Source organism: Gobio gobio, assembly GCF_949357685.1.
Source record: "Gobio gobio genome assembly, chromosome: 2".
Taxonomy (NCBI): domain Eukaryota; kingdom Metazoa; phylum Chordata; class Actinopteri; order Cypriniformes; family Gobionidae; genus Gobio; species Gobio gobio.
The window spans coordinates 13,248,835-13,261,082 of NC_137098.1; the positions used below are offsets into that span (position 1 = coordinate 13,248,835).

Below are 12,248 nucleotides of genomic sequence, written 5' to 3' on the forward strand. Positions count from 1 at the left end.
TCGCCCATCCCTAGATTACATATACAATTTTTGACGCCATTCACCCCCACCCAGGTTATATTAATTGTCTTCTTGCAAACGTGGCAATAAGCCTCGCGGCTGTTGCAAACTACTGGCCTAAGCCAGTCTTTAAATCGTGAGTCCTCCAGCCAGAGGTCCGAGAACTTGCATTTCCCCATGCTTTAATTACTGAATGGAAGCGAGCTCGCGCACATGCTTGGCAGCAAGCCAGCCGGGTACCCAGTTTGTTTCAGCGCGCGCGCGAATGAACACCAACTCACATGATATCGCGCAGGTCCTACTCTAAACATATAAATAAATCCACGCAAATTTTAGAAAAAAAAGGCCTGTACTTAACACTAATTGAAAATGTATCTAAAAATAATTGGGCTCGAAAATTTAATACCTCGTCAGATGACGTTTACTACTTTTTACTACTTTTTAATGTCCTTAATTTTGGCTAATTTCATTTACCAACTTTTTACAACCCCGCGGACACCCTGAGATACAACGTTTAATAACATGTTTTAACTCACTTCATTTAGTCAGTCGAGCTGATGTGGCTTATCACAGAATGTCAATCAGCACTGCATACTTTTATTATTATGAAAATACCCGAGAAGGCTTGAAGAACTCAAATACACCATATCTTGTCACAGAAGTATTATCTTCATGTTTAATCAGTCAAAGTGTTTTTTATCTTTGTTTTATTCAGCATACAGCGCAAGCTTCACATTAGGGATTTCCTGAAAACAAACGATTATTTCTCTGGCGCAAATGTGCCGTTTCTGCTCGAGGGCGCCCTCTGGCCTCCAGTATGAATGACACTTTTGGGTAGAAAATAAGAAAAATAAAACTTCGCTCTAAATAAATGTATATGACAATCCATATGTTTTTCTTCAATGTACAGGAGTTTTAATCCCCACAGTGGATGCATAAGAGGCTCATATTTCATATTAAAGACATAGACTTTAAGAAATTGATATCACAGATAAAAAGCACAGATTTGTATAATTGGTTTTTTTTTACAATCAATCCTTAGACCTTTCTAATGATTTTTTAGTCAACAGGTAACCCATAATTTTTTGTTTTCTGTCAAATATAAATATTATACTGTTATATTTATTCTTAAATGCTCCATTTTAATTTTTAAAAATGAATGTTATTGTAATAGTAACATTTCTTATTTTTATTTAGCAATAATGATAATCATAATTATTATTATTAGTCACATTAATATATAAACACACTTTTCACTTGTAAAAATGCATAAATAATAATAATCACATTTTAAAATCGCAATCTTAACCAGAATAATCGCAATTAGATATTTTCCCCAAATCGTGCAGCCCTAGTGCTTGATATTTATCATGGATTTACAGCATTTACGGCCAGCAAAGCAACATAGAAAAATACTCTTCGAATTTTACTAACAATAATTACAGGTCGAATATTTCACTATTTGTGTACATCCCAATTCAAACTTTTTTCTTTTGTGTCGGAAGAAATAAATTCGTAAAGGTTTGTAACAAACTTGATGGTGAGTTAATGACAGAATTTGCATTTTTGGGTGAACCATCCCTTCAAGGATGGGTTGGGATTGGGATGCATCTGCAGTAAGCAGTCATAAAATGGCTTAAAGGAACACGCCACTATTTTTGAAAATAGGCTAAATTTCCAACTCCCCTAGAGTTGAACAGTTTTTTTTTAGTTTTTTACCATTTTACCATTTTCGTAACAGAGATTTACTGTTTTCGAATCCATTCAGCCGATCTCTGGGTCTGGCTGTAGCACTTTTAGCATAGCTTAGCATAAATCATTGAATCTGATTAGACCGTTAGCATCTTGCTAAAAAAAATGACCAGAGTGTTGATATTTTTCCTATTTACAATTTGACTCTTCTGTAGTTACATTGTGTATTAAGACTGACAGAAAATTAAAAGTTGCGATTTTATAGGCCGATATGGCTAGGAACTATACTCTCATTCCTGTGTAATAATCAAGGAACTTTGCAGCCGTTCCCGGTGCCAGACCGGCTGAATGGATTCAAAAACAAAAAAATAGAAAAATAAAAATGTTTTACTCTAGGGGAGTTGCAAAATTAGCTTATTTTCACACAACAAAAAGTGGTGTGTTCATTTAAAGTAAAAAAAAAAAATTTGCATTCGTTTTGACAATCACACAATCAAAACAGTAATCAGTTCTACTGCATTTTATTCATAACATTTACACTTTTTATTTTATCATTTCACATTATCACATTTATTTCTGCTGTAAAATTAACTATTCACAACCAGCAGTAAAATTATCTCGGTTCAACAAGTTGACGTTACTCTGGTTCCGACACAAACTGGTTCGTTTAAGACTCGGACAACGCTAATCACATTTAAACTACGAGCATTTTTTTTTAATGACAATAATTGTATTATTTATTAATAATAAAATATTAAATAAAAAGTGCCAATAAAACTACACATGATCCAAAGTGAAACAGTAGGCCGCGCTTTTAACCATGTGCAACCAAAAATCCGTCTAATTAACAGAGACCTGAGAATGTACACTCACATCCCAAATATGTATTTCCTAGTTAGTTTGGCTAGTTAGCTACTAGTTAGTTTTCTTTTTCTTTGCGGACAGTTTCAGAGCCTAGTGAGCCACATTCCGACACCGGCAAAATCAGGATTACACAACATATTTACACTAGTGTTCATTTAGCGGCCTTCTTTAAGACACATCTATGCTCCACGTAGGTTTCCAGTCTGCTTCTTTACACACAGGGAGCCAGAACTACAAAGTAACGAACCAAGAAAGCAGGTGCAACGTAAATATTGTGTTATACGTCAAACTGCTGCCGTTGTCCACGCGAGCAGACCCATGCATGTAGCGTAGTGAGCGCACGTGCTAGCGGCACTAGCCACAAAGACTCGCGTGCTACTGTGCAAACAACGCGCTTTGCTGAGCGTTACTATAACCACGGTGGATATCGGACTGTGCGGTTTATACATATTTATTAGCAACAATGTCAGAGTCCATACAATAATAAAGCCACACCAGCACAAGAGTGTGAACATGCTAGCCGCAACCTAGCCGCTCTTTCCCTCCTCAGCGGACAGATAAAACCCTCCTCAAGCTCAACATACCCTTCAGAAGATCTCTTCTTGTTCGACGAATAATCATCGCCTAAATCCAACCGATGCCGTTTTGACATCTCGTAATAGAAAGATTAATAAGGTAAAAGAAGAAAGAGTTTGTCGGTTACTCCAGCGCAGCCGCTGCTCTCTCTCTCTCACATTCACACACACACACACACGGCTAAACGACAAGATGGCGACCGGAAGCACTTACCTCATCAATATTATTTCAAGTACATTGAGGATAAACACACCATCCGCCTCTGTTTATGCCTATTATTAATTGCGGTTATTTGGAAAAATATTATAAAAGAGAAATATGCTAAATAATGTGCGCTGTGGGTGATCTATATGAAGTACCCGGAGGATATTATATCTAGCGCCAAATAAAGACGACCGCCCCCTCGCAGAGCTGCAGTTCCTGCTTTCACCGCACGGGGCTCTACAGAGTTTGTGTCCTTGGATTTTCTTCACACACCAAAGCTAAATATACATTACAACAGCCATTTTTTTTCTTCTTCATACAATATGCCTACATGAAACAATTTCGGTGTATTTTTTATTTATTTATTAGAAGTTTCTATAGAATATTCGTAGTAAACGTGAAAAAAAGCATAACCTTTGTAGAAATGAATGTAGGCTAATTTATAATTACTTGTCTTTGAAATATGATTTGGCAACCAATTATTTAGGAAACTAAAATGTACTTTAATATAAAATATAATGTAATTTCGGTAACACATTAGTATGGGGAACACATTCACTATTAACTACAATAAATAAAACTCAATAAACTCCTAATCTACTGCTTATTAATAGTTAGTAAGGTACCGTAGTTTATGTAGCGTTTAAGTTTAGGTATTAGGTAGAATTAATGGATGTAGAATAAGGTCATGCAGAATAAGGCATTAACATGTGCTTTATAAGTACTAATAAACAGCCCATATCCTAGTAGGCTAATATGCATGCTAATAAGCAAAATAGCCAGATTCGAACCCTAAGTGTTACCGTAATTTCTATTGAACATTAAATGTCATGTATTTAAATAGGCTATGATGAAGTTGTAGTATAAATTTAAAATATATTAACTTTAAATGTAATATCGAATAACACTACAGTTACAATTAAAATCAAGTACTTTGTGCTAGTCAGCACATCAAAAAATGCTAAATGTATTTATTTTTATTTTTTAAAGAAAAATACTTTTATTTTGCGCTTGTATACAAAAGCGCACTTCTTTTTCATAAAGGATTTTTTTGAAGTGATGGGATTCTTAAAACAAAAATGAAAATTCTGTCATTATTTATACAAACTAATGTTGTCCCAAACCTGTTTGTTTGTTTCGGTGGACAACAGAGGAAGAAGTTGGGTGAAATTTTACCTTTGTGCAGAAGAAAGCTACATGTGGTGAGTAAATAATTTAATGTTCATTTTTGTGTAACTATCCCTTTCAGAATGACACAAAAATGTCTTAATAATCTGATTAAATGATGATGGAACATAAATGTGAAGTTTTATTACTAAATTTACAGCATATTTATATAATGTGTAGTCAAAACTTCATTTTCTATCCAATATATGATTCGTAAATCCCCAAAACCTGTTTTGGCATCCCTTGAGACAATCTTAAATCAAGTCTCAGAATGTACTGAGCTCTTGTACATCTCAGACAGCTCCTTTACAGACTATGATAATTTACTGCAATGAATCAGCTAGTGCAGAAGACAATCATTGCCGCCGACACAGGTAATTACACAGCCTAGGCATGGCTAACAAGCTACATAATAGCAACTGGATCATTGGTCGTGGCTGGGAATTGATGGTGATGGGAAAAACAAAGTTAACGTTAACAAGACTTTACACTGCTCTCTGTATAAGTCTAAAATACAGGGCATTTTTACTTCCGCCTTCAAAGACAATTAAATAATAGTCCGCTTGCATGTGAAATAGGCTTGTCAGGCTTGGGATAGAGTGGTTTATTGAACAAGAAGAACTGTCCGATATTCACTTATGTGAGATGAATATCTGCTGTAAGTGGCATCAAGCATGAACTTTTGCATTTACAGAGCATATAAAATCAGATTCATGTACACTAACTAAGAATTAATGTGCCACAGTTGAGCCACCAAATGAAGAGGACACTATAAGTAGTGATGTTCGGTTCTTGAACGAATCGTTCTCAGCAAGTAACCGGTTGAGCCGGTGTCATGAGAAATCCTGTCCCCCATATATATATAGTGTCCGCTTAGGACCCCAGAGCGATTCTATTGGCTGAAATAACTTTTAATGGGTAATCTGTTCAGAGCCTGATTACAATTCTTACAAAATCACGTTTTGATTTTTGTCGTTTAAATTGTGTTAAAATAGTCTTTAACGTCTTGCAAATCATATGTTTCATAGTATATAACCGAAGCTATAAGTTGTGAAATCGATTAATTAAATAATTTAATTCTGCATTATTTATCCTTATTACTTAATACAACAATTTGTATAATGTTTATTGTTTTGTTTTTAACAGATAAAGTATGTTTGATAAAAAAACAATTTAAAGGTCATTTAATTACACTGTTTATTTTATATGTGTAACTGTGGTTATACAAGTGATACAAGTCAATGCGCTAAAATACTCTTACCATTCACTTTAACCCTCATGGTCTAATCATGGTCAGTTTGCTAAGAGATGTATATGATGCTTTTACAAAAATAAAACAAGATGATGACACAAAACTACTAGCGTGTCTGATATGTAATGTGTTTTGTTATTGTAACACATTTTTTAAATGCTTTTATTTTGAACAGAGCATTTAGCTTGAATAAGCTACAGCAGCTCGATTAGCCATTAAACAAAACATCGCGATAACAGCTTTTGATCAGGCATTTAAAACAGCTACCACGTTGGGTCCTAAGCGGACACTATTTCACAGGGGGACAGAGGCTGCGTCCAAAAACCTAGGCAGCTGACTCGTAAGGTAGCGTTTGTGCATGACTTCTAAGGCAGTGTAACAGTTTAATGATCTACAGCCAAATAGAGAGAGCTTTGGTGAGAACTTAAAAAATATTTAATTACTACATTAGTAGTCAGAAGTAGAAGTAGAAAATGTTGGAAAAAAAATCTACGTTTACACACAAACTGACCAGCAAACGCAACTTTCGGACGCCATCTTTTTTCCCCAGCTCAACTGCCACAGAGTGGAGAGCATTGTGGGATATCAAAGGCAGCGAAGGATACAAATATGCTGCCTTCAAAAATCGATCAGATGAAGGTCTCTCAGGAGACAGGAAGTGAAGCTAACATTAAATTCGGACGTGCCTTGGTGCCTTCCTGCCTTGAAATGTGTCCTCCAAAGGCAACATTTTCCAGGTTTCGGACGCAGCCAGGATTTCTCATGACACCTGTCCATTAATCGAACTGAATCGAACTTTAGTTCCGGGTTGATTACGCAAGACGCAAAAGCCGAAGTAGCACGTCCGACTAAAAAATAACCGAATGGGCCGATTCAAACATCTGTCGAAGTTTGCAGAGGATTACCGAGGACTCCGAACGAGCCGGTTCAACCAGCTGATTAGATTTCCGACGATTCTGATGATTGGGTTGGCGACGCAAGTCTGATCATGTCCTGGAAAATATGCTTATTATGACTACTGTTAGGCTATTAAAAAACATTTTATTAAAACCTGCAAAAACCTTTCTGTCGAGAGATGTAAATACACGCAGGATATATTTTAAGTTGTTAAGCGACATTTATAAGTTTATAAGACTGGTTTATTCTTTCTATATAGGCTACTTTAGACATGTAATATATACGCGTTTATGCATAAAGGATCCGCGAATGAAACTAAACACAAACACCATTAACGTAAGTGAATGAAAGGCAATAATCTGCCAAATGCACTCTCACGTAAATAACTTTATTCGATTGTTTCAATATTCATTGACACAGATTACTTTATTTGAATGTTTTCTGGATATAACATGACACTGAGGCCCCGTCCACATGGAGACGCGTTTTGCTGTATACGTTAAAATTTTATACCGTATCAGCGTTTCGTCCACACGGATCCGGCGTTTTGGGAGCATGAAACCGATATTTTTTGAATATGCTAAATATGCGAACTGGGTCCCAAAGTGCATAAATCTGAAAACGACACTGTTTTCGTGTGTACAGCCAATCCGTATATTTTGTGAAACGGTGATGTCATCACACCACGTCCCCCGCGGGAAAGACGGGATAAGGGATACAACTACGGCCACTGGGCATGCACACATCAATACTGCGTCTTTGCATTATTGTAAGGGTAGGGTTGGGGTAGGTGTAGGCGTTAATAAAACACTTCTGGTAAGTATCACATTTATTTATTGTTATTTTATTGTGAGATTTTGCCTCACCTCCGACTGTTGCTGTACCCCTTCTAGCCACAACTCTTCTTCTCCGTTTTTAGTGTATTTCTGTGGCAGAATTACAGCGCCACATACTGGCCTGGCATGTATACTACATTGTTTTGAGCCGTTTTCATGCTCTCGTGTGTACGCAGATATTTCTTGAAACAAGGAAAAAAAAAGATTGGATAGGGAAAGCTCTGGCTTCGTGTGGACAGGGCCTTAGAAATGCATAAAAAAGCATAAAAGAAATGCATGACATCAGAAACCTATGTGAATTGGCTTTTTATATACACAGGCAAAAAAAGGGAGCTAAATGAAACGCAGGTGACCTTAATTAGTGACTAACAGGCACACTCTAAACAAGGACAGTTAATGTGGTTAACCTGTAGCTCCACATGAGTTCCCAGAAGAGCAGCCAATCAATAATACAAAGTTTGATGGCAAAGGGAACGTTCTCTTAACCCCAGTACAGGACTGCACACAGTAATCTTGTGACTGCAATATTCAGTCTGCACACAGTTTAAGGACAACATTTCAGTCATACGGTAATGTACCTTTGCTGCTTTTACCGTGTTTTGGGAAAAAAAACATTTTTAATTGGTGCTTGATGTTGACTAATCAGCAATGGCTTTTTTTTAAAATGGTCTCTCCTTTGTTGTTGTTTTTCAGTAGCAAATAATAAGTATGAAAAACAGCATTTTGCTGTCAAGATTTAAAGTTACAGTTTAATCAAAAAAATAAATATTTTGTCTTTTTATTTTACTTATCCTTGTGAAAAAGTACACTGTAGCATGTTTTTAAAAAGAGTACACAATATGGAAATAATACTTTGGGAATATACTTGCATGTTTATTGCAACTAAATGAAAATTGTATTATAGTTTAAATGTAATTCAGTAGGCTGAAACAGTTTTTATGTACACCTTTTATATGTCATTTCATAATTAATTGTATTGTCTGAAATATGGTTAAAGTGTACGGCTGAATGTACTGTGCATTTATGGTCAGCTAAAATATATTTGAATATAATTTCTATTGAAACTTTTATGTTGTGTATTTAAAAATATATATGTAATGATGTTGCTATTTAGTAGATTTTAAATGTATTAACTTTATATTTAATATTGAGTAACATATACGACAGATCAAATTATGATGTACTATTTTAGTCAACTCAACAAAATAAGTACTTCTTTAAAGCACAACACAAAAATGATTAAAACATAATATACTTATAAGTGGCTATTTATTTCATCAATGTTATATTATCTGCAAGTAGACCTTTTTAAATTTATACTTTCAAGATTTGAAGTACACTAGAAGAGCACATTCAATACAATTAAGCATGCACACTTCTTTTTCACAAGGGTACATAGAAATTCAAAAAAAATAAAATGTATTTTATTTGGTTTTCCTTTGCAAACTTCCACTCTCAAAGCTCCCTGGAACAAAGCTTTGAACTTTATTCTATCAAAAATACTTAACAAAATAGCATGGTTGCACTGAATCCACTCTTCATTGTAGGCTTTAAAGATCAACATGGAGGAAATCATCCTAAAATTCCCTCTGATATTGTTGGCGCTGCATATACAAGGAGGAGAGTTCTCTGACAATCCAGTTCCTTTGATTGTCGAGGCTCCAATGCCAGAAGTCGTGGAGTTCAACAACACAATCTATGCCACTTGTGAAGTAACTCATGACCCCAATTTACCACCTGGCCTGCCAGAGATTTCTGGGCAAGTCCTTTTCAAGCAACTCTTCCCCAATGGAACTTTAGAAGTGAAAATCAACCTCCGTGGTTTGCCTGCCATTGATCATCAAGAGCGTGCCATCCACATCCATCAGTATGGAGACCTCAGTCAAGGCTGCGTCACTGTTGGTCCTCATTACAATCCGCAGGGCGTTGACCACCCTGGTCATCCTGGAGACCTGGGCAACTATCTCTCCATGCAAGGACTTATAAGGCGTTTCCTGAAGCTCCCAGAGGCCAAGCTCTTTGGGGCTCAATCCATTCTGGGACGTGCGGTGGTGGTTCATGAGAAGGAGGATGATCTGGGAATGGGGTCAGATGTGGAGAGTAAACGCAGTGGGAATGCTGGGAAGAGAATTGCTGGCTGCGTGATTGGCATTACTAATCCAAGTCTGTGGCAGAAGACTGAGCTGCTCCCCGGGGAAGAAGTGAAGGAAGGAACCGAGAGTCAAAGATGAGAGAGTCGGATGTGGTGGAAGAGCAGATGCTATACTAACAATCATAGATAACTATAATTGAATAGGCTGATAATGGTTTACCTTGTATAATCTTTGTCTGTGTCCTATAATATAAAGTAATATTTAAAAATACCCTGAAGTTCCCTAGATTCATTGCCATTACAAACGATATTATTTAAATGTATGTTTCAATGCTTTTGAATGATTTCCTGGCATCCAGCAATTCATGTTTTTGTTCTGGCCATGTCAGCTGGGGTATCTGGGGTCCCAGTGCAGGTTGTTGCTGTGGGCCCGCTTGAAGTCACGTTCCAGGGTGGGGTTTATGGGTCCCCCTTGGTTCAAATTCCAGGGTGTTCCTAAAATCCTCACCACCTTTTGCCCCCCTAGCAACGGCCCTGCATGCTTCTAATAGAAAATACACTCTTAAAGGTGCAGTATTTATGAAGATCTATTGATGTAAATGCAATATAATATACATAGCTATGTTTTCAGTGGTGTAAAAAGACCTTATTTAAAGGTCCTGTTCTTCATGATCCCATTTTTCAAACTTTAGTTAGTGTGTAATGTTGCTGTTAGAGCATAAATAATACCTGTAAAATTATAAAGCTCAAAGTTCAATGCCAAGCGAGATATTTTATTTAACAGAAGTTCCCTTTCAAAGCCTACAGCGAACGGCCGGTTTGGACTACATCCCTGTACTTACTGCTTTAATAACGTCAATAGAACAGTTTGTTGACTAACCTCCGCCCACAAGAGTACGCGAAAAAGGGGGTGTGGTCTTGTTGCTCTCCCACGTGGAGAAGAGGAAGTGTTGCGTTTGTAGGGTGTGTTTGTCGCCATGTCGTCGAGACGCTGTTATTTCCGCATTCATCTCATATTGACGCATGCATCTCCCCGTTATGGTAAGAGGCGTGACCTTTCCGGGCAACGTGCGCTAGGCTGCTGTCGAATCACAACATGGGAACCGCTGGCACAATCAGAACTTGTTACGTATTACTGAAGGAGGGACTTCATAGAACAAGGAAATCATCAGGCCGTTTTTAGGACAGTGAAAACAGCGGTATACAGATAAGTAAATTGTGTGAAAAACACTTTTTTGTTTTTTTTACATGCGAAGCATGAACACGTTATATTGCACACTGTAAACACAATCAAAGCTTCAAAAACACAGGAAAAACGGGACCTTTAATATACCGTTATGGTTTTATTACCTTAGAATGAGCCATTTCTATCTACATACACCGCAGGTCCCCTTAAAGTGAAATCGCCATTTTGCACCACCATGTTTCTATTGTAGCTCTAAACGGAAAAACTTCTCTACAGAGTGCTAGTCACTTTCTGCTCTCTCCGATGACAATTTGTGTCCTGTGTCACCCACCGTAGCTTCTCTATGTGCTTCGAAAAGGAGGGGTGAGCGGTGTTATTGCAATTCACAACCTCACCACTAGATGCCGCTAAAATTCACACACTGCAGCTTTAAAGGGATAGTTCACCCAAAAATGAAAATTCTGCCATTAATTACTCACCCTCATGTTGTTCCAAACCCATTCGTTCATCTCCGGAACATAAATGAAGATTTGTCCCTCCTTTGACAGCTACACAACTGACACTTTGACACTTCAAAAAGTACATAAAGAAATCATAAAACGGACCCATATGAATTCAGCAGTTTAGTCCAAATTTTCTGAAGAGACTCAATCGCCTTATATGATGAACAGATTGATTTTAGGCTTTTATTCACATTGTTGAAGCATCAAATGTTGCATAGCTGTCTCTGAAGGGACAGAAAGCCATCAGATTTCATCTAAAAGATTTTCATTTGTGTTCCGAAGATGAACGAAAGTCAAGCATTTTGGTTTTCACCTTTCAGTGAACCGTTAAAAGAACCATTTTTTCTTTGTGTGAATAACATTTTAATAACCTAAAGAACCTTTTCCACTAATAAAGAACATTTGTGTCCATGGATGTCAATGCCAATAAAGGACCTTTATTTTTAAGCGTGTATAGGGTAAAAAATAAATGTTTTAATATCCCCAGCAGTGCACATCTTGGATGCCTCATTTAAATAGCAGACCCATTTCAGGTCATGGAGTCTTTACTGAATCACGTGTGTTTGATTAGCATGACATACAAAATGTGCAGTGTTTGGGGAACTTGTAGACCAAGGTTGGGAAACATTATGCTAAAGCCGGGTACACCGTACAATTTTCAAAGTCGTCAGATCTGTACACTCTAAAAAGGTGCTATATAGCACTAAAAGTCGTTCTTTGGCTCGTAATCATAGGGGAACCATTTTAAGTGCTGTATAGCACCAAATCTTGGTGCTTCAGTGGTTATTCACCGGTTCTAGCACCGCTACCATATAGACAACCTGTTAAGATATGGTGCTATATAGCACCAAAAGTGGTTCCCCTATGATTACGAGCCAAGAACCACTTTTAGTGCCATATAGCACAATTATTTTTAGAGTGTATGGGGTACCATGTTGCTTTTGTGTGTACACAGGAGCTCACACATTATACATTTTCA

At 37.1% G+C, this 12,248-nt stretch overlaps 2 protein-coding genes across 3 annotated transcripts in view; one reads left to right on the forward strand and one right to left on the reverse strand.

The window, feature by feature from the left end:
• dhx15 (DEAH (Asp-Glu-Ala-His) box helicase 15) overlaps nucleotides 1-3,332 on the reverse strand; it is a 47,207-nt gene extending 43,875 nt beyond the window's left edge. The window contains exon 1 of the mRNA XM_079811024.1: nucleotides 3,141-3,332. Within this exon, the coding sequence (XP_079667150.1) occupies nucleotides 3,141-3,208 (68 nt within the window). The 5' untranslated portion in view covers nucleotides 3,209-3,332. The remainder of the gene's footprint in view (nucleotides 1-3,140) is intronic.
• Nucleotides 3,333-4,494: 1,162 nt separating this feature from the next.
• On the forward strand, nucleotides 4,495-11,683 carry sod3a (superoxide dismutase 3, extracellular a). Of its 2 annotated transcripts, none has more exons than XM_079843134.1 (2): nucleotides 4,495-4,538; nucleotides 9,036-9,837. In XM_079843134.1, the coding sequence occupies exon 2, from the start codon at nucleotides 9,051-9,053 to the stop codon at nucleotides 9,717-9,719; it is 669 nt and encodes a 222-aa protein (XP_079699260.1). In that variant the 5' UTR covers nucleotides 4,495-4,538; nucleotides 9,036-9,050; the 3' UTR covers nucleotides 9,720-9,837. The 2 variants fall into 2 exon arrangements, with proteins under 2 accessions (XP_079699260.1, XP_079699259.1); XM_079843133.1 differs by lacking the exon at nucleotides 4,495-4,538 and adding an exon at nucleotides 7,978-8,057 and having other exon boundaries at nucleotides 9,036-11,683.
• The last annotated feature ends 565 nt before the right edge of the window (nucleotides 11,684-12,248 follow it).